Below are 22,828 nucleotides of genomic sequence, written 5' to 3'. Positions count from 1 at the left end.
ACCCCCGATCCACAGCTCAGGAGCAGAGGGACTTTAAGAGGCAGAGGGACTGTACCATCATTAGGAGCGTTTAGAGCAACTTTAGATTTGCAGAGAAGTCGCAGAAAGTTTTCTGGATACGATGGCTAACTCTGGTATCCAGCTGCTTGGATTCTTCATGTCTTTAATCGGCATCGTTGGGCTGATCATCGGGACTATTTTACCACAGTGGAAGATGTCAGCCTACATAGGGGACAACATCATCACAGCGGTGGCCATGTACCAGGGACTGTGGATGTCCTGCGCCTTCCAGAGCACGGGACAGCTGCAGTGTAAAATCTACGACTCCATCCTGCAGCTGGACAGTGAGTAGGATCATAGCTCAGCCAATGAGAGTCCGTCATCTCTGCTAGAAGATGCTTTTTAAGCTAGTAACTTCACAGTGTCTCACTGAGCTCCTCCACCTGCTCGTCCACGTGTGAGAGCTCAGAGGACCACACTGTTATCACGTTTCTGCCCCAGTGTATGGAAGGCCAACAGTGCCATAATTATCAACCACAGGACACTAGAAACAGTAATTACTGTAAACTGTCAACACAGTGGGGCTTTGTCTTCACAACAGAGCTGGACAACATAATGAGCTTTCAATATGGGATTTATTTTAATGAGATAGATGGGTAGGACAGTGTGGTAACGATAGAGCTGATGTTAATGTTGACTGAGAAAAAAAGACGCCAAGCACAATGCAAAAAAAAAAAAGTTGTGAAAGCTCAAACTTTTAAGGCTTTTTTGGTAATTAGGTTTTGCTCTTTAGCCAGCTCAACTTCAAACTCTAATTTTTGTTGACTCAACTGTAAGTTGCAGTAACTTACAATTTTATATCATCATAAATAAAAATTCTTAATTCTGTTACCTACACTGTAAAACTGAAGACGCTGAAACAGCTTAAAGTTTTTGTTGAAACTGATAACGTCACATTTTTAAAGCAGTGGGAGTATGTTTTTTGACTAATCATTACTCCGACATTTATGCACTGCAGGAACTTTCCTACACTTAAAAACCCGAAACATGTTTCAGTGCTTTTTATGAAGCTATTAGATCATTAAGCTCTGAAAATTTCCCTTAATTTTTTCACAAACTGTTACCATGAACATTTATTCCACTCTAGTTGGCTGATTTTACTGATAAATGACAGTGACAGTCACACCACACCATCCATGGCACCTATCTGACTGAGTCAGTAACTTCACTCATGGTGCTGATGTTCTAATGTCCAAAGGCATTCTGGGAAGAACCTGCAGGTTAAGCAAACACCCAGGCATCTCTGGTGCACTTTACCTGAGCTCAGTTCTATGTTAAAGGAACAACTCACAATTTCAAGTTGAAAAAGCTTAAAAAAAAAATGATAAAAAAACTGAATTAGATTCACACAAAACATGACATTATTTCAGCAAACACTTTAATACACTTTTTAGAGTAGAAATAACAGTAATAATAATAACAGAGGTTTACAAAGTGCTTTGACAGAATCGCAATTTAGTCAATAACACAAGCAAAGAACAACAAGAAAGACAAAACCCAATCAACAGAAGAACACAGGAAAAACTGTAACCAACATCATAATCAACCCAGCAGACACATTATAGAGTTGGAAAACATGTCAAGTTAGAAATACAACATAAAAAACCCAAATAAATAAAATTCCAGAATAAAAGTAAAAACCGAGAATAAGAACCCAGAATGACCTGGACCAATCCAGACAACAACAAGAACCCAACTACTCTCTAAAAACAGACCTGAGGGCCAGAAATGTAAGAGTGTAAACAATATTAGGAAGAGACAGAAAGAAATAAAAAATCAAAATAGTACAATAGAATAAAACAATTACAATGTGTAGAGATTCATAAGTCATGATAATAATAATAAAACTCATAATAATTATACTAATCAGGTAGAACCAATACACACACACACAAAGGAACGTCTTTGGTTGACTTTCTTGCAGACAGTGTCTACCTGAGGCTCAAAGCTTAACAGTACCCACGTATTTATACTGGCTCACTTTTTCCACATGTTTTAGAAACATTAAGGAAGGATGTCTCACATCATTCAATAAAATCAGCTCAAATGGGGCCATGATTCGTGTCATCATCGGAAAGAAGCGACAAGATCACTTAGTCGTCTGCAACTTTGATTATGAGCTGTTTCTCATGTCGACTCTGGCATTCATTTTTATATAAAGCTAATAAAAACAGTGAATGAACATCCCTGTGAGCCGGTAGAATAGGGGTGTCGAACTCAAGATCTGGGGGCCAAATCCGGCCCCATGGTACTGTTGTACCTGGCTCAGCAAGATCATATGATATTTCTATTGTAATTGGCCCGCTGGTATGAAGTCTGCAGATTTATTACAGTATAAAGATGTTAATTTAACCTTTGAAAGTTTAAAAAGTAAAGAATAAAATATTAAGATTAAATATAATATTTAGATAAAAAGCCAGGAATGTAGAAAAGAAATCAATTTGTTTTCAGTTCATATTTTTAATTTTGCATCTCACAATCAAATTTATTGTTTGACCTTTTATTTCATATGTTGACCTTTTAAATTCATAATTTTGACTTTATATCAAAATTCAACCTTTTAAATTCACAGTTGTTAATATAAAGTCATATTTGGACCTTTTCAACTTGCTGTTTCAAATTTGAGCACACCATTTGACCTTTTCAACTCCTAATTTTGACTTTTAATCCCATATTTTGACCTTTTAGACGGACAATTCAAAATTTTTAGTCATGTTTTTACCCTTTAAACTCATGATTTTGAATTTTATGTAATATTTCCATTCTTAAAACTCCCAATTTTGACATTCTATCTCATGTATTTCCCCTTTAAAATCAGTATTTTGACTTTGAATTTTGACCATTTGAACTAATAGGTTTGACATTCATCTCAGATTTTAAGTAGTTAAACTTATAATTTTGACTTTTTAAAATCTTAAAATCATTTATCATCAGTGCCCAGTTAGTTTTCCCTATTTTTCACTGGTGCAAATCACAGTTTATGGTTAAATGTTGATGCTGTTAGGCCCTCAGTTTGGACTTAAATTCAGATTCCCCTTCTGTGATTGAGTTTGACGCCTCTGCAGTAGAAGAAATACTAAAGTCCAATAAAACACCACTGACTCTCACGCTGAGTTCTCCAAAATATAAAGTCCATCAGCCGGCCTATCAGTCTAAGATCAGTGTCGCTAAAATGTGAGGCTGAAAACTGGAGAAAAGTCAATAAAAAGTAAACATACCAAAGTCATTGCTCCCTGGAGGTGAGTTAAAATGTCCTTAAAGATTGTATTACTGAAGAAGTGAGTGCTGCAGGCCTGTGATCGTGAAGAAGGTGCACTAATTTTTGGAGTCTTTCTAAAGTGTTGCGTCTCTATGAAGCTGCAGAGATGAGTTACAAATGAAACTAAACTGAAATTCCCACTGACCACAAGATAATCTGTTTGAAACGTTTTATCTTAAATGCACATTATCAACTTCTGTATTTTATTCAATTTAGCAGCAGAATCAGAGATATTGATATCTTTTTTAATACCACTACAAAAACACATAGAAGTCCCAAACACATAGTATTGGGTTATATTTTTTATGATCAGAAATTGTAGGTAAACTTCTGCACACTGTTTAAAATTGCACAAATATGTTGGCGACATTTGTAAAAGTGGTTCAAACAGTCAGTTCCCTCGCTTCACACCAGATCAAAATGCTGCCATCGTATTTATCCCAGTGTTAATTTTTTGACTCAAACTATGACTAAAAATGTTTGTCGCCAGCCTTTTTTTCCATGACAAAAACTAGACTAAGACTGACAAAAATAGATCTATGATGACTAAAACTGACAACAACTAAGTTTAGTTTTCATCAAGATGACTAAAACTAGACTAAAATGTTATTTAGTTTTCATCGGACATTCAAAATCTTTGATATTTCTCCACTGTGGGTAAATCTGTTAGAAAAAAATGCAGCTGTAGCTATTCAGCCTCTCAGCTGTAGAAAGCAGGGACCCCAGGTTTGACAGGGTGCAGAATACCCACTACCATGATTTGGTACCAGATTTAGGCAAGAAAATAAATGCTTGGACTAAAAGTAAAGACTAAAATGTGAGGACTTTTTATGGACTAAAACTAGACAAACTAAAAAGGATATAAAACTAAAATGTGACTAAAACTAAAATGCATTTAATTTGAAGACTAAAACTGTGACTAAAATTAAAAATAGCTGCCAAAATTAACACTGATTCATCCATTCAGACAGCGCTCGCTTTCTCTGTGGTTAAAACTGTGGCTGAAAGGAGTGTGAATGGTTTGGTCGCGCCCCAGGTTAAGTCCAGCCTGTGGCTCCTGTCCCACATGTCCCTCTTACTCTCTCATCCCTGTTTCTGCTCTTTCTATTCCACTTTTCTTTAAAAAATAAAGGCATTAAAAGCCAGAAAATATTCCCGAAAATTGGCCTGAAAATTATGGCAAAAATCCCGCTCAAGATTTTTTCCTTACTAATTTTACTCATTTTACATGTATTTTCTGTGCATCAGATACAATTAATAGAGTTAACATTTCTCGGTTTATAGATTTCTTAAGGAATGCCTCTATACATAAAAGGCTGGAGAGATGTGGACTTAACTGAGTTATTTAGGATGCAGGTTAATGAATATATGAATCATTTCTTATTTTACCGGCTTTCTATCATGTCTAACTGACACAGCTGATTTGATTCTCTGCAGGAGTCAGAGAGTGAGATCTTAAACATCAGCAGTAACCTGATGATTAGAATAACTAAGATAGAGTGCAAATGGCCTGAGATTGATGTCTGTTTTTTGTGAGTAAAGTCTCACAGGGATCTGCAGGAAGGTCTGCACAACTTTGCAAAGTGACTTCAGTGACTTAATAACTGTCCAGGAAACAATTTCAGAATAAAAGGATCACCTGAGAACACATATAGTCTTATTGTCTATAAAGCAGACTGCGCTTTTAATTTAGAAAGCATTCCAGAAAGTGTGATTCTCTGTTCACCAATAACACAACAAATGTGCACATGTATTTATTTATTCAATAAGGAAGGGGCATATTAATTAAACATAGAAGAGTTGGCAAAACTGCTCATTTACACCCATTGTCCTTTAGCAGGTAACACATGGACAGCCAAAGAACAATACTACAATATTCAAACACACATTAACTTCATAAATGTAAACTGTGCTGAATCAAATGCATGGTATAAAGAACACGGAGGATGTGGCAGAGCAGTCACTTATTTTTGGTGTTTGTTTTTATACTTTGAGAAAACTAAAATTGTAATGGTCATTGTAGATCTGTTATCACCAGCATTATGAATCATTGATGGTGTTTAAGAGTGAGGATGTTCCTAAGCGTCTATTTCCCCATTCAGCTAAACGCTCATTTAAGTTGCGTTAAACAGTCTAAAGAGGAGAAAATCCTTTCAGCAGCGGTTCCCAAAGTGGGGGTTGGGACCCCCAGGAGGGTCATGAGACAGTGATGGGGTCATGAGATGCTTCCCATAAAACAGAGAAATTTCATATGATTTAAAATTATGAATTTGATCTATTATTTTACAAAATATTGTTAAAATGAAATTAAAATCAAAATGCAGTAATTGGGGGATATTTGTGCTTAAATGCAAATAAAAGTTAGCGCTTTATCCCACTCAAGGGAGGACAGGGGTCCCCGATCTCTGACGCCATTTTTTGGGGGGGTCATGGGCTGAAAGTTTGGGAACCCCAGTCACATTCCTAACAGGGTCAGTGAGTCAGCCGCTGTGTGAGCCTGATATACTCTACAGCATGGCTAACATTAGCAGCTAGCTCCACTAGCCTCTGTTCCACTTTGAAGATTAATATTGTGCTCTGATGTGTGGCCTCTTTTCACTTTGGTTAAGCAGTTATACATGAGCGAAAACTTCGACAGCCTACATACCAATTTATCTCCATTTATTATTAAAAAAGCCGTCCTACCACGCAGTTCCTACTACATGCTAACTGCTAAGAGACCTGAGACCTGCCAATCAGTCTGCAGTGAGTTTTTTTCCTAAATATAATCTAAACCATTGTGGTACGAAAAAATTCACCCCCCGTACAGTGAGAGCACATGAAGACACTAGCTCATGAGACACGTGTGGTGTTTTGAACCAGGCTGTAAACCAGTTAATTTCTAGTGTCAAAACCGGCTGTTTAACAGGTGTTCATACGGGACTTCTGGTGTTCCTGCAGCCAGCCTCAAGTGGACACTCGAGGTATTGCAATTTTTTTGCACTTCCGCATTGCCTTCACTTTACAAGATGGGAGGTTGCTGCTTGCTGCTAAGCTGCCACTTAACTTCCCATGCTTTGTGGCCATTAACTAAAGCTACAGCGGCCTCTAGTGGTGGGAGGTTCATTACAGTTTAAAAGAGCATTATAGACCAGGATTTTAAGACCTTGTTAATAAAAAATTGACAAGTAATTAGTTTACCCAACTCCAAAATCTTGCGTCAGTTAATTTGATAAATGAATTTGCAGTTTAACCGTGCACATCCTGATTTAAGATTATAAAAAATCTCAACAACCGCAGTATATTTATAAATTGCCACTGTTTTTTTGTGCAGTATTGGTTGTCTGCATCTTGTGTTTTTTTTTCTTTGCTGTGGTTTCAGACTGATTTAAGATGGTTTGGATTCAATAGAATCATATTAAAGTTTATACTTTTGGTATTGTGCCATTTTTTTAATGTTGTTACGTACAAAAAGAATAACGAGATGTACATCATGTATCAACATTCAGTTAAAATATTAAGCCATGATTTGCTATGACAGTTGTGTTGCACAATAAAACATAATTTTATTTTAAAAAATTGAGCTTCAACAAGAAGACACAATGCAGATTCCTGAATCTGGTGAAAAAAATCCATAATGCAAAAAAAAGTTTTCTTGCTTAGCATGTGTACATTTTATACAATTTTATGCACTCCAATAAAACGTAAGGTGGTTGATCTGTTACCCTTGGGGTATTTGAAGCAAATTTAGTGATACATTTTAGTTTCATGAGAAAATGCTGTAAACAGATAAGCTAAAGCTAATATGGATTTTTTAAATCCTTGATCTCACTTAATATCATTATTTAATAAATCTAAAAATTTTTACATCACATTTCATTGTCCAGTAGTGCAGGCCTAAAAAGACAAATAACTAGATTATGGATTTAAGATGCAAACTGCAAGAATTAGTTGCTGATACTTAAGCCAATCAACACTCACTACATTGGTAATAGTGTCTAGTATTTTTCTTATCACTATATATATATATACTGCAGAAAATAAAGATTTCATACTGTCCAGTCTTTTACTATGCTATTCATCCCTAGCTGACTGTGAGCGGTCTCAGGTGAAAGAGTTTAAAACAATTCATCTTATTCCTCAAAGCATTCTTAGAAACCTCACCCTCACACAGGAACATTCTAGGAAACCCTCTCACCCTCGTCTTCACACCCCAGCACACACTGACAGAGCATGGAGGCTTAATCAGAGCTAATTTTGTGATCCATGCAGAAGCCTCTAGGATGGGTGACCGCAGGACAACCACACATGTGCAGAGATAATAAAGTGCTTTGCCTTGTAGATACAGACCCACTGATACACTCCTTGTTTGGATCTGTTTTCCTCTGTTTATATTATGCGTATTATGACCTCCTGCATCGATAATAAGCTTCAAATATTCATAGGAAAGGTCACCATGGAAACTCTGCAGCTGCAGCACGTGGATCTAAACAATCTCATTCTCACCACTCAACACATTTTCACACCAAACAATAAAGAAATGCATCCTAGTGCAGTGCATTTTGGGATGTCTGGGTTTGTGCAATGAAAAATGGAAGAAACCTGCAGACTTTGAGCATCAATTAATGATATATGAGCTGTTTTCAAGCTGTTAGATAGAGGAAAAACACTCTTTTTCTTACTTTGAAAATATCTGATATTATTATTTATGATTTATTATGTCAGATAAAGTACAGTACAGTATACTTTGTGGATGCCATAGGAGAACTTTAGTTCTTGAAATTCCTCTTGGGATAATAAACTGTATTGCATTTTCTTAAGAGACTGTAGTGTATAAAGAAAAAATGATGAGCAAAATAACTAACCAGGAAATAGTCTTAGGCTGCAGACAGTCAGGGTGTTCAAATGCCAAATTGTGAATGATTTTGTTTAGAGTTGCCACACAATACCTCATTTTAAACTCTGGTATGGTTCTGGTAAAAATCAGAAACTAAACTAACACAAGCAAAAATAGAAGCCCAGAGCAGCGGGTAATTTTTTTTTTTAATGGCCAAAAATTGCTGGGCAAGTCCTGCAGATTGTCTAAAGCCCGGCACAAGGCACAAGATTTTAAACATATGAAATGATTTGATGTATTTAATTGCAATTTTGTTCTTATAGTGCGGTGTGCAATGAGATGATCAACACACACCAAACAATCCCAGATTTATCCTCAAATAACCAGAGTCTCCACTTCAAATCACTTTAGAGTAGCTTAATGTGGCTAGCTGTTAGCTAGCTAGCTCCAGTATAGTAGTGATTTTGGTCCAGCTCCTCTCCTTGTTTGGTTGAATTGAGGTAAGTTTAATAGTACATGTTGTATAAACCTTCATGTTTCATGCTTCATGCATTTGCTGTTGTTTCCTCGGCTGTGTTTGTTGTGCTTCCTCCTTCAGTCAGCTTGATTCAGGATTGTTGTCATTGCGTGCTTTCTTGGCTGTCCTTAGTCCCCCAAAAGTCACACCCACTTTTTGCTGGTTGGGAATGCAGTAGAGCAGCTGTGTGGCCTTCCACACTGCAAATAAACTTTATTTTATTTGTTTCAGTGTTTGCTTACCTAACCAAAGCACAGAGCCAAGACAGATTGTGGGTGCTGATAGGAGGACCCAAAATCCAAATATATGTGTCTGTAGTCAACACTTTATCATCTGTAACTTTAAAGTAGTGTTTACCTTATCCAAGCAGGGTTTTCATTATTTCAGGGGTACCACAAATTAAATCTATGGATATGATTTTGAGTTAATTTATGATATCTACCAATAATGGAATTTTATCTCTTACCCAGCAATTCAGCCAGGCAACAAAAGATATCTGGGAATAGCATGTTGGGCCATTCCAACAACAGTGGACATGGACTCAGTGGAGGATTACCCCAGCCCCAAGACATGAGCCTGACTCCAACTTTAAAAAATTAATAACATTTATTAAAGATTTACAGCTGATAGAAATGTTCGTTTTTTCCAAAACTCAATCCTGCTCAACCAAAGAGCCAAACTGTTGAAAAATACCTTTGCAAGAGTCACAATCTAAGTGGTAAAAGGTGGCAATTAAAATAGGTTAAAGGTAGTAAAAATGGTCAAATAGTGGCAAACGCTGGGAGAAGACGTGGCAAAAATGGAAAGAAAAAGTGGTATAAAAGGGCAGAAAGTGGCAAAAATGGGTAAGAAATGACCAAAAAATGAGTCAAAGGTGGCAAAAATGGTCCTAAAGTGGCAAAAACATGGCAAAAAATGAGTGAAAAATGACTAAATTGGGAAAAACACATCAAAGAGTGGCAAAATGTGAAATAAGTGGCATTTAATTGCAAAAGGCAGCTTAAATTGGCAAAAAAGGGGCAAAAAATTGCAAGAAAAGCAGGATAAAAGTGTCAAAAATGGGTCAAGTGGCAAAAAAAAGTGGCAAAAATGGATGGGAAGTGACCAAAAAAATGAGTTAAAGGTGGCAAAAATGGTCTCAAAGTGGCAATAACAGCAAAAAATGAGTGAAAGGTGCCTAAACCGGGCAGAATGTATCAAAGATTGGCAAAATATAAAATAAGTAGCATTTCATTGCAAAAAGCAGCTTAAATGGGCGAAAAGTGCCGAAAAAGGGGCAAAAATTCCAAAAAGCAGGATAAAAGTGGCAAAAATGAGCTAAAAGCAGGAAAAATTGAATAAAAGTAGCAAAAAATTGCAGTGGAAATGTAGACTGAAAAATAGAGTTTGACAATAAAGTCTGACAAATAAAGCCTCCTGTGTAAGTGTGGTAAACAAGCTGATTAATGTGACTTGCAATGGATAATTTCTGAGGTCAAATTTTCCTTTTAAAGGTTTTCTGGGGCAATAATATTTCAAATTAAGACATAAAAGAGCCACAAATCATCACAAGAGGGCCACATGCGGCCCCAGAGCCACGCGTTGAGGATCACTGGCCAAAAGCAATATCATGTTTAGAATATTATGCATCTCTTATCATGATTATTATATGTTTGTCTTATAAACTATTGCAGAATTGCTGCACTGTGATGTAATTGCAGTCATGTGGCAGTATTACATATTGCTTATTAAATTAGACTGAGTTGTGTTGGATTGGATTGGATGAGATTCGTTGTTATCCAGTGACTCCTGCCCCTGTTGACATCAGCTGTTATTTCAATGATCTCAGTGCTAATGAGATACAAAGATTCTGTGCAAGTGTCAGCAGAGATGGAGGTAGCTCATGAATATCGAATCATCAGTTATCTATACTGGCTTTCCTTTTATGAGTTACAGGGGGCTGGAGCTGATCCCAGCTGCCTTAAGGCGATACATAACAACCAATCATGCTCAAACTCAGACCTACAAGCAGTTTCACCTGGCCATTACCCTGATGAGTGTTCTTATTGGCTAGGGGCGTAGCAGTTCACAGGGATCAGTCTGGTTTGCAACTTAGTTTTGGGGTCCTGGTGTAAACAGGTTTGGTTTATTGGAAAAGAGGGAACATAACATCCTGGATATACACAGTGGAAGCATTCAGCCCCTTGGATGTTGTACCCTTTTATTGATTTTATAGCTCAATCATGGTCAATATGATGTGGCTTTTTAACAAAAAAAAACCCCACTTTGTCTAAGTGAAAATAGATTTCTACAAAGAAATGTAATTTCATCAAAAATATGTAAAATAAGTAACTGCATAAATACTCACCTCCTTCAAGTCTGTATTTAGTAGAGTCACCTTTGGCTGCAGTCACAGCTCTGGGTCTGTGTGGATACTGCAATTTTACTCCATTCTTCTTTGTAAAACTGCTCAAACTCTATCGGGTTCCACAGAATCGGATGTGAACAGCCCTTTTCAAGTGCAGCCACAAATCCTCTGTTGGATTAAGGTCTGGGCTTTGACTCGGCCACTCCAGAACATTAATCTTGTTGTCTTTAAACCGTTTCTGTGTAGCTTTTGCTGTATGCTTCGGCTCATTGTCTACTGGAAAATAAATCTTCTCCTTCAGCGTAGTTCTCTCAAAATAAATAAGATTACGCTCCAGAATTTTCCTGTATTTTGCTGCCTTACAAGCCTTCCTGGGCTGGCAGTAGAGAAGCATCCCAACAGCATGATGCTGCCAGCACCATGCTCCACAGCATCTGCCAAACATAGCATCCTGTCTGATGGCCAAAAAGCACCATTTTGGTCCTATCAGACAAAAGAACTTGCTTCCTTTTGATCACAGAGTCTCCTACATGCCTTTCATGAACTCTAGTTTGGCTTTGACTAGCTTTTGGCTAGCATTGACTGGCAAAGAACCCTGCCAACAGCTGAATGCAGAGTCTCTCCCATCTCAGCTGCTGAAGCTTGGGACTCCTTCAGAGTAGTCATAGGTGTCTTGGTGGCCTCTCTCTCTAGTCTCCTTCTTGCACGCTCACTCAGTTTGTGAGGACCTCCTGATCTAGGCAGATTTACACATGTGACATATTCCTGCATTTCTTGATGACGGATTTAGCTGGACTCTGAGGATGTTCAGTGCCTTGGGAAGGTTTTTGTTATCCATCCCTGGACTTGAACTTTTCAATAACCTTTTCTCTGAGGTGCTTGGAGTGTTCTTTTGTTCTAATGGTGTAATGGTAACCGGGAATACTGATTAACCAGTGACTGGACCATCCAAATCTAGTGACTTTGTACTATAATACTTTTCACTTTAAAGAGTTTTTTGTATTATTTTTATCAAAGAAACCGAATTTTAATGACCATGATTGATTGGTAAAACTTATGTAACGTATGTGATTGCCTTTGTAATGGTTCAAGATGAATCTAAATACTATTACACCCCTACTATGGACTGTTAGAGGGAGCCAGAGTACCCAGAGAGAACCTATGAATGTGCAAGTAGAACATGCAAACACTTGAACCAGGAACCTTCTTGCTGCATGGCGACAGCGCCTACCACTGCAACACCCTTCACCCATAAGACTCAACACCATATTTCTGAATAAGTCTTAAAGCTTCCACAGATGTTTCTGCAGGAATAATGACACTAGTGTGAGCAACAGGATACCGGCCATCCTGTCTCTCTATTCACCATATAATCCACTCTACTGTTTCCCATGCCTTCCCACTTCGAGGCATCAGACCCCTCCTCCCTTTTTTCCCTCCCTCTCCTCTGCAACTTCTTCCTCTCTCTGCTCATCCCTCCATCTCTCCCTCTCTGCTGGAGGGTTTTGTTTGTTTGGGCAGGGCAGGGATGGCCTAGACTGGCACAGACTGGTTCTAGGTGGACGGAGGGGTAGAGACAAAGAGGGGGGGTGCTCACCCTGTGATAGGTTTATAGTGTGAGGGGAGGGGGGTCCCTGATAGATGAGGATCCTTACAGTAGTGTTTCAGCAGAGCAGGCCCCTCACACAGCAACAGTTGGGAGGGAGAGAAATAAAGAGTGTTTTTTTCTTTGTTTGTGTGCGCTCGTGTGAGTCCATGTGTATCCCATGGTTTCTCTTCCAGGAAAAGCTCACATTAAAATGTCCTGACGGGCCGATGTGAATGTAATTCACAACCTCTGGACACACACATAAAGCCTCTCTGATAGGTCAGATCGCTTTATTAGTCTTCCCTTATCATTTCCTTTTCAATGTTGGATTGATTACTCCACTTTATACGCTCTCCTCTCCCACATTCCTGAGAACAAAAGACCATCTATGAAGAGCCCCCCTAACAAAGACAACACATTTTCCCTGCACTCTTCTCAAACTTATTTTTCTCCTTCCATCTGCCGCAGGTTCTCTTCAGGCGACTCGTGCCCTGATGATCGTTGGCATCATTGTGTCCATCGCAGGACTGGGCGTGGCCTGTATGGGAATGAAGTGCACCACCTGTGCAGGCAGTGATAAACTACGAAAGGCCCGCATCGCCATGACAGGAGGCATCATCCTGCTAGTAGGAGGTGAGGATGCAGATGTATTCGGCTCATTCTCCATTGAAGCGCTTGCTTTACTCAACAATAAGCAGCTTGCTTGTGTCCAAAATAAATTAATGTTAAGTTAATCCCTTAAGCAGGGATTTCACTATTTTGACACCAAAAATCACCTTTATGCACCTATACCCTGCTAAAGTTCTGTCCATACATATATTTAAACTTACTGTGTGTTTGCCAAGCTGAAAAAGTTCAGGAAACACTTTAACCAAATGGATCAAGTTGGCATGAATTGCACTCATTTGCGCTGCCATCTGCTCCATCTCAAGGTCCATACTGAAGCATGCTTTTCATGCACCAGCACTACTTTAAAGTTTGGCAGCTTTGTGATGTTATCTCTTGCTTTGTGTGTGACCCGTTTCCCGTCCAAGTCCCTACAGGCTGAACTACTACACTACTACAAGAAAGACAAACAACCAGTTTATACAGACATCAGCACAAACAATGGCTAGGCAGACATTTGCACTTTCGTAAAAATTTAGAGATATTAGAAGGATGTTAAATAGTTCCTGCAACACTCTAAAAATAGAAACCACTGGTAAGTGTTAAACAAAAAGCTGTTTATACAGTATATGGATGAGATTAGATGAGTGCTGCATGGGGTCAAAAGAAAGAAAACTGGTACTCTTCATGGAATAGAGGAGGTCAAACTGTAAATAAACAAATGACTGCTCAGCTGATTTACATACAAAGCCCACAGTGAATTTATCTGTCTAAACGGATAACCCAAGGTGATCTGATGTAGTGTAAAAAATTTTTGTCGGACATGGATTTGTCTTAACTCAACTACAGTCCCTGTTTGCTAAAAGATTTTTATCCTAAGTCAGAGTGCCTAGGATTTCTTGGAGATAATTTTCACTAGAACTTTGTTTGCAAATAAGCTAGACAGTCATTTATTTAATTGCAAAAAAAAAAAAATGCTAGTTTGACTTCTGAATTTAGTGCTAATGTTTGCATGCTTACATGCAGGGATTGCAGATGTAAATGGGCAAAGGTTAAGCCTTTATTTCATTTTTTTTTTTTTTTTTTTAGAAAAGATAAAATAATTATTCTTTGAATAAACACAACAACACATTATATCTCTACATGGGCTATTTTTATTTTACAGCATCAGCACTGTATCCCCCTCTTCCATTCATTCCATCCTCCAATTTAAGAAATACAGTAAACTAATCTGGCATTTCTTTTCTTAAAAGTTAATCTGAATTAAAACTGCAAAAGTAACTGCAGTTACAGGTACAGTTAGGGACAAAAGTATTGGCACCGCTGGAAGTTTTCCAGAAAACACAGCATTTCTCCCAGAAATTGTTACAATTACAAATGTTTTTGGTATACACATGTTTATTTCCTTTATTCCCTGCATTGGAACAAAACAAAAAAGCAGAAGAAAAAGCCAAAATTGACATGATTTTAGACAAAACTCAAAAAATGGGCTGGACAAAATTGTTGGCACCCTCAACTTAATATTTGGTTGCACACCGTTGGGAAAAAATAACTAAAACCAATCACTTCCTATATCCATCAACAAGCTTCTTACACCTCTCAACTGGAATTATGGACCACTCTTCTTTTGCAAACTATTCCAGGTCTCTCAGATTTGAAGGGTACCTCTTGCAACAGCAGTTTTGAGATCTTTTCATAGATGTTCAATGGGATTTAGATCTGGACTCATTGCTGGCCACTTCAGAACTCTCCAGCTTTGTCTCCAACCATTTCTTGGTGCTTTTTGAGGTATGTTTGGGGTCATTGTCCTGCTGGAACACCCATGACCTCTGATGCAGACCCAGCTTTCTGACACTAGGCCCTACATTGCAGCCCTACATCTTTTGATAGTCTCCAGATTTCATGATTCCTTGAACACAGTCAAGGCACCCAGTGCCAGAGGCAGCAAAACAACCCCAAAACATCTCTGAACCTCCACCATGTTTGACTGTAGGTACTGTGTTCTTTTCTTTGTAGGCCTCATTCTGTTTTCTGTAAACAGTAGAATGACGTGCTTTTCAAAAAAGCTCTACCTTAGTCTCATCTGTCCACAAAACGTTCTCCCAGAAGGATTGAGGCTTACTCAGGTACATTTTTGCAAACTCCAGTCTGGCTTTTTTATGTCTCTTTGTCAGCAGTGGGGTTCTCCTCGGTCTCCTGCCATAGCGCTTCATCTCATTCAGATTACGACGTATGGTCTGAGCTGACACTTTTGCACCCTGAGTCTGCAGGACAGCCTGAATTTGTGTGGAAGTTGACTGAGGATGTTTATCCACCATTCCAACTATCCTGCGTTGTATTCTTTTGTCAATTTTTCTCTTCCATCCATGTCCAGGGAGATTAGCCACAGCTCCATGGGTTATAAACTTCTTGATTATATTACACACAGTGAACAAAGGAATCTCAAGATCTCTGTCTTGTAACCTTGAGATTGTTCATATTTTTCCACAATTTTGCTTCTTAAGTCTTCAGACGATTCTGGGCTCTTCTTTCTCTTCTCCATGCTTGGTGTGACACACACAGGCACACAACACAAAGGTTGAGTCAACTTTTAGATATTCTAACTGGCTTCAGGTGTGATTTCTAGATTTCCGGCACCTGTTACTGCCACAGGTGAGTTTAAATGAGCATCACATGCTAGAAATAAAATGATTTACCCACAGTTTTAAAAGGGTGCCAATGATTTTGTCCGGCCCATTTTTGAGTTTTGGGTAAAAATATGTCAGTTTTGTTTTTCTTCAGTTTTCTTGTGTTGTTCCAATGCACATAAATAAAATAAACATGTGTATACCAAAAACATTTGTAATTGCAACAGTTTCTGGGAGAAATGGTGTATATTCTGCAAAAATTCCAGGGTTGCCAGTACTTTCGTCCATGACTGTATATGCTGTGTTCATAGTGTTAGCGTCAAGCTAAGAACCGTAGATGTAGACCCCAGTCCACCCATGACAAACTGCACCATCTCTCTGGAGACTAATGCACCAAGTCCAACCCAAACCCACTATAAGTTGCGTGACATTTCTAACATGGTATTGATAGAGATAATCTTTGTGTGTAAAAATTTGCTTGTTTGCACTGAATGTGTTGGTCAGTGTCAATATTCAAATACAGTCAATTTTTGACAGTTAGCTCTTATTAGGAAATATGCTGCATGGTAAACACAAACTCGCTGATTAAAACTGTTGTTTTCTTTCAAATGTAGCTGCTTTTCAGCCAAAACTAAACCCTGTTTCTTGCACCAGTTTTCATCAATCAGGACACAGCATGATAGCATCAGACTCAGTGACAGAGAACACAACAACCCCAAATATATTCAGCTAAAATATCTCAATCGCCCCCTTGTGGCTGGCAATGGTATCGGGACTGATCTCACTTTTAGAGGCTAAAAAATTAATCCATTTGAAAGATAAAATATTTTAAAAATATGCTAATAAGAACAAAATGTCTATTTATTTGAGTTTATTTGAAAGTCCAGCTCATAAATGTCCATCAAGGACAACGCTGGGCCTTAAACAGATGTAGTTGATGACCCCTGCTAAACAAAAACAAACATGTAAATACATATTATTGACAACAGTTGACAATATTTATTTGTTTTTACAGTGTTTTTGTTGCTACTATTATTCATAAATTTAGTACCCATGCTTAACTCGAGGGGTCTCCATGTATACTGCAGAAAAGTTGCCTTAAAAGCCCGTAGGTGAAATTTGCAGTGTCACTGTTCATGCTGGGGGTTCGGACGGGGAGGCGGGGGTCCTCTGGGACCTATGATAATAAATAAAGGCTTAGTTACATAATGTTTTTGTCAAAGCCAGCCATGCTCACCTCACCATCAAACATTTGCTGAGATCTTATGTACATGATTCAGTGGGTGGGCAGAGGTTTGATCCCTGGTCCAGAAAGCCTTCCTCCCACTCCAATGCTCCCGGGGTCTTCAGTTCAACTCTCCTGGCACCAGAGGAGGACTAACCGGCTCTGATGAAAACAGAAACACTCAAAGCTAATTGTGCTGCAGTCAATAGAGAGCTGCTTGATGCACCAAGAGAACATAAAAGCATTACAAGTCTCTAATGTTTGACTTATTGATCTTTGTTGTTTTTTCAGGTCTCTGTGCCATCGTAGCTTGCTCCTGGTTTGCTCATAATGTGATCCGGGCTTTCTATAACCCTTACACTCCAGTCAACACTAAGTAAGTAGCTCTAAAAACTTTCTTTATAAGAAACGTACATGAAGAATGTTCGGCATGTCTGGATATTTTTCTCTGTATTTGTCTCTGAATGACTCATTCCAACCCCATATTAGTACTCAGACCCCTTCACTTTTAAAAATGTTATTATGTTGCAGCCTGAGGCTACATAGGTTTTTAACTCATTAATCTACACTCAGAGCCCCACTGTGACAAAGTGAAAACAGAATTTTAGAATTGTTGTAAGTTTATAAAAATTAAAGAACTGCACAGCGGCCTCCATACGTTTGGCATAACCCAGACTCTTCTAAGAGCTGTTCACCCAGCAAAACTGAGCAATCGAGGGAGAGTGGCCTTAGTAAGAGAGGTGACCAAGAATCTGATGGTCACTCTGACTGAGCTCCAGAGATCCTGTGTGGAGATGGGACGACCATACCAGCAGCCCTTCACTGGTTTGGGCTTAATGGCAGAGTGGCTGGACGGAAGCCTCTCCTCAGTGCAAAACACATGAAAGTCTGCTTGGCTTGGTTTCCAGTTGCAGTTTCCAAATGAGCTTTCACATGTTTTGCACTGAGAATTGACTTTTGCCTTCCTCCATGAAGCCCAGATCAGTGGAGGGCAGCAGTGGTCTGACCGTAGGGGGTCGAGGCTTGTCACAAACAATTATTTGTCCACAGTCCTCAAGTGTGGCGTCAAAATTCTTATTTTAAATGCTAGGACAGCCAGCTGAGGACGTTGATTGTCCTCCAAGTTTGTTTTTCTTCTGAAGTCACATTTGGTCACGAGTGTCAGTGAAATCTTTTGTTACTACAGATGGCAGGTTTGTGGTCTCACTGCTAGGCTGAGTCGTCTAGTACAGTGTTTTCCAACCACTTCTCCTTGGAGCCCCCCCTACATGCACCTAAGAAAAGTGGAACCCCCAAGGACCCAGGACACACTGCCGCCAAAATCAACATAAATTTTCATTGTTTCACTGATAAACCCCCTAAGAAAAGGCTAATAACTGCTTTATTGTGGTTTTAGTCAACATTTGCAAATCTAATTTTGGCAGCCTCAGAGCAGACAAAGCCTCGCGCCCCTCCTGGGGGGGGGGGGTTCAGACCCCGGGTTGGGATTGGGAACCAATGATCTAGTACAGGGGTCATCAAAAACATCTGCACAAGGGCCAGATTTAGTCTCGACAGACACTCTGGGGGCTGGATATTCAAATTTAAAAAAAAATTAAATAAATATTTTGGTCTGGTTGAAATCTTATTGTAATAGTATTTGTATTTTCTTTTAAAACACAGAACATTTTTAGTCATTACCAGTGACATCTATTATCTATAATGGCCAATGAGACAGGCCTGACAACAGGATTGGCTGGACCCCTGAAAATCCCAGAGAATGGGCCCTCCATAATTATGATTAAGAACTAGTATTTTCTCATTTCTGACACTTTTAACCCCTTTTATAATTTTGTCCCTTTAACACAATTTATGCAAGATTTTAACCCCTTTGAACCACTTTTCCTGCATGTTTTATCCTCTTTGTGTCACTCTTATCCATTTTGCCACTTTTCTTCTATTTTTGCCCCTTTTAACCCCTTTTCATTAAGTTTTGTCATCAAATTTTGCAACTTAAAAAAAACATTTTTGCCACTTTTAACCAGTTTTTGATACTTTTTTCTGTTTAACCCAATTTTTGCCATTCTTTAACCCATTTAAACCACTTTTCCTGCATGTAATAACCTATTTGTGCCATTTTTGCCACTTTTCTTCTATTTTTGCCACTTTTAACTCCTTTTCATTACTTTTTTGCACTATTTTCTGTCATTTGTAACCAATTTTTGATACTCTTCTCCTCCTCTTTTACCAATTTTTCCACACTTTAACCTATTTGCACCAGCTTTTCTACCAATTTCGCACCTTTGTGCCACTCCAAAACCCATTTTGCCACTTATCACCCATTTTTGCTACTCTCTAACCCCTTTTCACCACTTTATCTGGTCGTTTTTTACAGCACTTTTGTCAACCTTAACCCTTTTTTTAAATATTCACTAATTATAATGGTAAATTTCTGTAAAAAGAGATCATATGTAAAGTCATTCTAAAACTATTTTAATGTTAATTGTCTGTGGGATGGATTTAACAGCTGCAGACATTTAAAGCCAAAGGACACTCTTACAACCACAACATCTTCTTTTCCCCATTTTCTGCATTTAATGATCTTTCAGGGGCCGGACAGGAAGCTTTGGGGGACCTGATATGGCCCCCGGGCCGCCAGTTGATGATCAGTGGTCTAGTTTGTGCTTCAGAGAATTCTGAGATTAAAAAAAAAAACAAAAACTGTCCTCTCAGACTGCATCTTAGTGTTTTTCTTAATTGAAATTGGCAGAGGTTGAATCCCTTTACCTTCAGCTGGTGTCAAAAAAATTGTTACACTGAGGGCGTTTGTGGCCAAAAATGGCATTTTGGGGCCATGGGGCTGTCAAAGACTACCATTTCTAAGCGCAATTGCTCTCATTATTTCTGAAGTTAGTCACGATGAATCAAATGCTTTTAATGGTATTTCAAAAATCTACTTGTCACATTCAAACTGTTTTTGTTTCATAATGGATTTACTAAGGCTCACTATTTAACAGCCTTTACAATCCAAATTGTACTGTTTATTCTGGAGAGAATCACAGTTCCCTTAAGATTAGCAGTGATTCTTTTCATAGAGAATCGCATTAGCCAATGGTCTTGCGTTATGCACATTTGAAGGTTTTAAGTCTGCAAGATTTCAAAATCAATATTCTAATAAGAAAGATGTTTTGTTTTTGCTAAGGACAGAAAATGTGAGAAATCTGTGATTTTCAGTACGACTAACTGATCTACAAACTCTCGTCTTCTCCAGGTTTGAGTTCGGCGCAGCCATCTTCATCGCCTGGGGCGGCGCCCTCCTAGATGTCCTGGGCGGCGCCATGTTGGCCGCCTCCTGTCCACGAAAGAAACACGTATCCAAGTATCCGTCCATGGCCAGTTCCCGCTCCGGTCCTCCGAGCAGCACTAAAGAATACGTCTGAGAGCGCCCCCTAGAGCTTGGCGGTGCGACCAAGAAGTTTCCCTCCATTTTTGCAGCAGCAGAGAGGAATAAAACTGACGTCTGTAAGGAAAGTTGTGGCACGTAGAGGCACCAGATGGGACCTACTTTTATTTTCGACCCTGCAGACCTTTGATAACCCTGCTATTATCATGCGATTGTTTCATGAATGATGTCTCTCATCCCATCCACACATTCTACAATTGTTTACAAGTGATCTTCACAAATGCATTATAATTGGATCCCATGACTTTATACAAGCCCTACTTGTTGAATTGTTTGCTAAATGGTGGATTTTAGCCAACACCTTCACCTAAGTGTTAGAACTAGCATCTAGTAGCATTTGTCATGTAATTAAAAGTTATTAATTTGGGTTTTGTATTGAAGCTGTGGCTTAGAGACTCCATACAACAGAGACTGACAATGCAGTGTTTTACCCGAGCTGTTTATGGTTCTAAAATAGACGCCGCGATGAGCAGGGTGTGACTTCACACACAGGGCTCAGTGTGTAGGGTGAGCTGATCACACAGGCCTTTTACTACAACGCTCACTACAGCCCCCCGCCCACTTTTCACACCAACCTGTTACAAACCCTGCTCGCATATGAAATATTTTATAATGTAGTCATCGTCGCTCTAATAGCCTCCTTATCAGCCACCGTGAGATTATTCTGCCTCTATTTATTTTTCCACACGTAGGATGAGGTTTGTGCTCCTGTGTAGGTTTATATCACTGCTAGTGCGATGTGGCCCAGTTCTAGCTTTCAGAGATATACAGTCATATTTTTATGAATCCTCTCTGAACAGTGCGGGCTGTTTTCTTTCTTTTTTAATGTTGTAGTTTTATACACTGTAGCTGATAATGGTGTCATGAAAGATGAGTTAAAGGGTTTTTTAACATGTCCAACAATACTTCAATAATAAAGATAATGCAACATTGTGAATTGTCTTGTGGTTATAAAAAATGACTTTTTGAAAGCAAAAGGGAGACACAAGTCACAGCCTGAGTATTTTTATACTGTTTTCATTAAAAAGCATAAAAGTGTGCATCAGCTCCTGTAGTTGCCATGCAGAAATCAAGCATATAATGTTTGCTAAGACAGGCAAGCGTTCCCGTATTATTGAGATTAGCTGATATCATGCAAGGCTAAGCACACTGTTGGCTCTCATGCTGTCATATTTAAGTTGATCTAGCCTGGCCACACATTGTTGCCCTCTCTGCAAGCTTTTTGCAACCCTCCTCCATCCCACTCCCTCCTTTATTCTGATCCTTACTTAATCACTGTCATTCTGTTGTCATTGATGCCTGCTCTGCTCTGGGGTTTTCTGCTGCTTCTCTCCTTGCCTCAGGCTTTCCTTGTAGGCACTGGAAAGGCAGGAACTTGTGCTGTTCCTGCTTAATGCTTTCCACATAGGCTCGTGGAAGGGCAAGGGGGAACCCAGAACAGCCATACCCCATAATAGAGACAATGTCAACGAGCAAATGAATAGCTGCAAATAGAGAAAAATATTTACAACGGCATATCATCTGTGTTTCTTGACAAAGAGACTGAACCAGGGCTGTCAAGGAGTTGAATTTTTAATCACCATTGACCTCTGAACTTCTGTAGTTAATATAAAAATCCACTATTTTGCATTCAAACTGTTTTTGTGTCATAATGGGTTTTTTCTATGGCTTAAAGCTGCACTTTTAAATTTAACTGACTCCCTCTTTTTCCTGTGATTTAAATAGTGGATTACTCTAGAGTCATCACACACAATCTTGATGACTACATCTTACAGCTCATGAAAATCAAAATACATTAACTCATTCTATTGCAAAACACCAATAAAAAAGGATTAAAAGACAGAAATGTCAATCATCTCAAATATTCTGCTCATTTATGCTCTCAGTACTTGGTCAGTGCTACCTTTGCGTTAATTGCATCTATGTGGTATGGAGGCGATCAGTCTGTGGCACTGCTGGGGTGTTATGAGGCCCAGGTTGCTCTGATAGCAGCCTCAAGCTCATCTGTACTGTTGTATTTGGTGTCTCTCATCTTCCTCTAGATCATAGGTCTCAAACTCAAAGCCCAGGGGCCAAATGCGGCCCGCGGTGCAGTTTTACCCAGCCCACCAGATCATATCTGAATTAGAATTGGCCTGCTGCTATGAGGTCTGCAGATTCCCTCCAGAATAAAAATGTAAATTTTACCTTATAAATAAAAATAAAAAAATCCTTAAGTTATAAAAATCTGACAAAGTAGGGAGTAGGAATAATTAGAGAAAAAGTCAGGAATTAATTTGTGTTTTCATTTCATATTTTCATTTTGTATCCCAAGAGTATGAATGAAACTTGGGATTTTGAC

General features: G+C 38.8%; 1 protein-coding gene across 1 annotated transcript; it reads left to right on the top strand.

Annotated features, from left to right (window-relative positions):
* cldn7a (claudin 7a) lies at nucleotides 1-21,380 on the top strand. Its single transcript, XM_041779847.1, has 4 exons — nucleotides 1-344; nucleotides 13,056-13,220; nucleotides 17,337-17,421; nucleotides 20,296-21,380. The coding sequence occupies exons 1-4, from the start codon at nucleotides 122-124 to the stop codon at nucleotides 20,462-20,464; spliced, it is 642 nt and encodes a 213-aa protein (XP_041635781.1). The 5' UTR covers nucleotides 1-121; the 3' UTR covers nucleotides 20,465-21,380.
* Nucleotides 21,381-22,828: the final 1,448 nt, after the last annotated feature.

The sequence above is a fragment of the Cheilinus undulatus genome, linkage group 22, assembly GCF_018320785.1.
Source record: "Cheilinus undulatus linkage group 22, ASM1832078v1, whole genome shotgun sequence".
NCBI classification, from domain to species: Eukaryota; Metazoa; Chordata; class Actinopteri; order Labriformes; family Labridae; genus Cheilinus; species Cheilinus undulatus.
Note: the sequence above shows the minus strand (reverse complement) of the source record. Positions and strands in the feature narration are given on the sequence as shown.

Coding starts and splice junctions, on each gene's coding strand:
- cldn7a (XM_041779847.1), top strand. CDS start 122: ATGGCTAACTCTGGTATCCAGCTGCTTGGATTCTTCATGTCTTTAATC. Junction 13,221..17,336: donor CATCATCCTGCTAGTAGGAG/GTGAGGATGCAG, acceptor TTGTTTTTTCAG/GTCTCTGTGCCATCGTAGCT. Junction 17,422..20,295: donor TACACTCCAGTCAACACTAA/GTAAGTAGCTCT, acceptor CGTCTTCTCCAG/GTTTGAGTTCGGCGCAGCCA.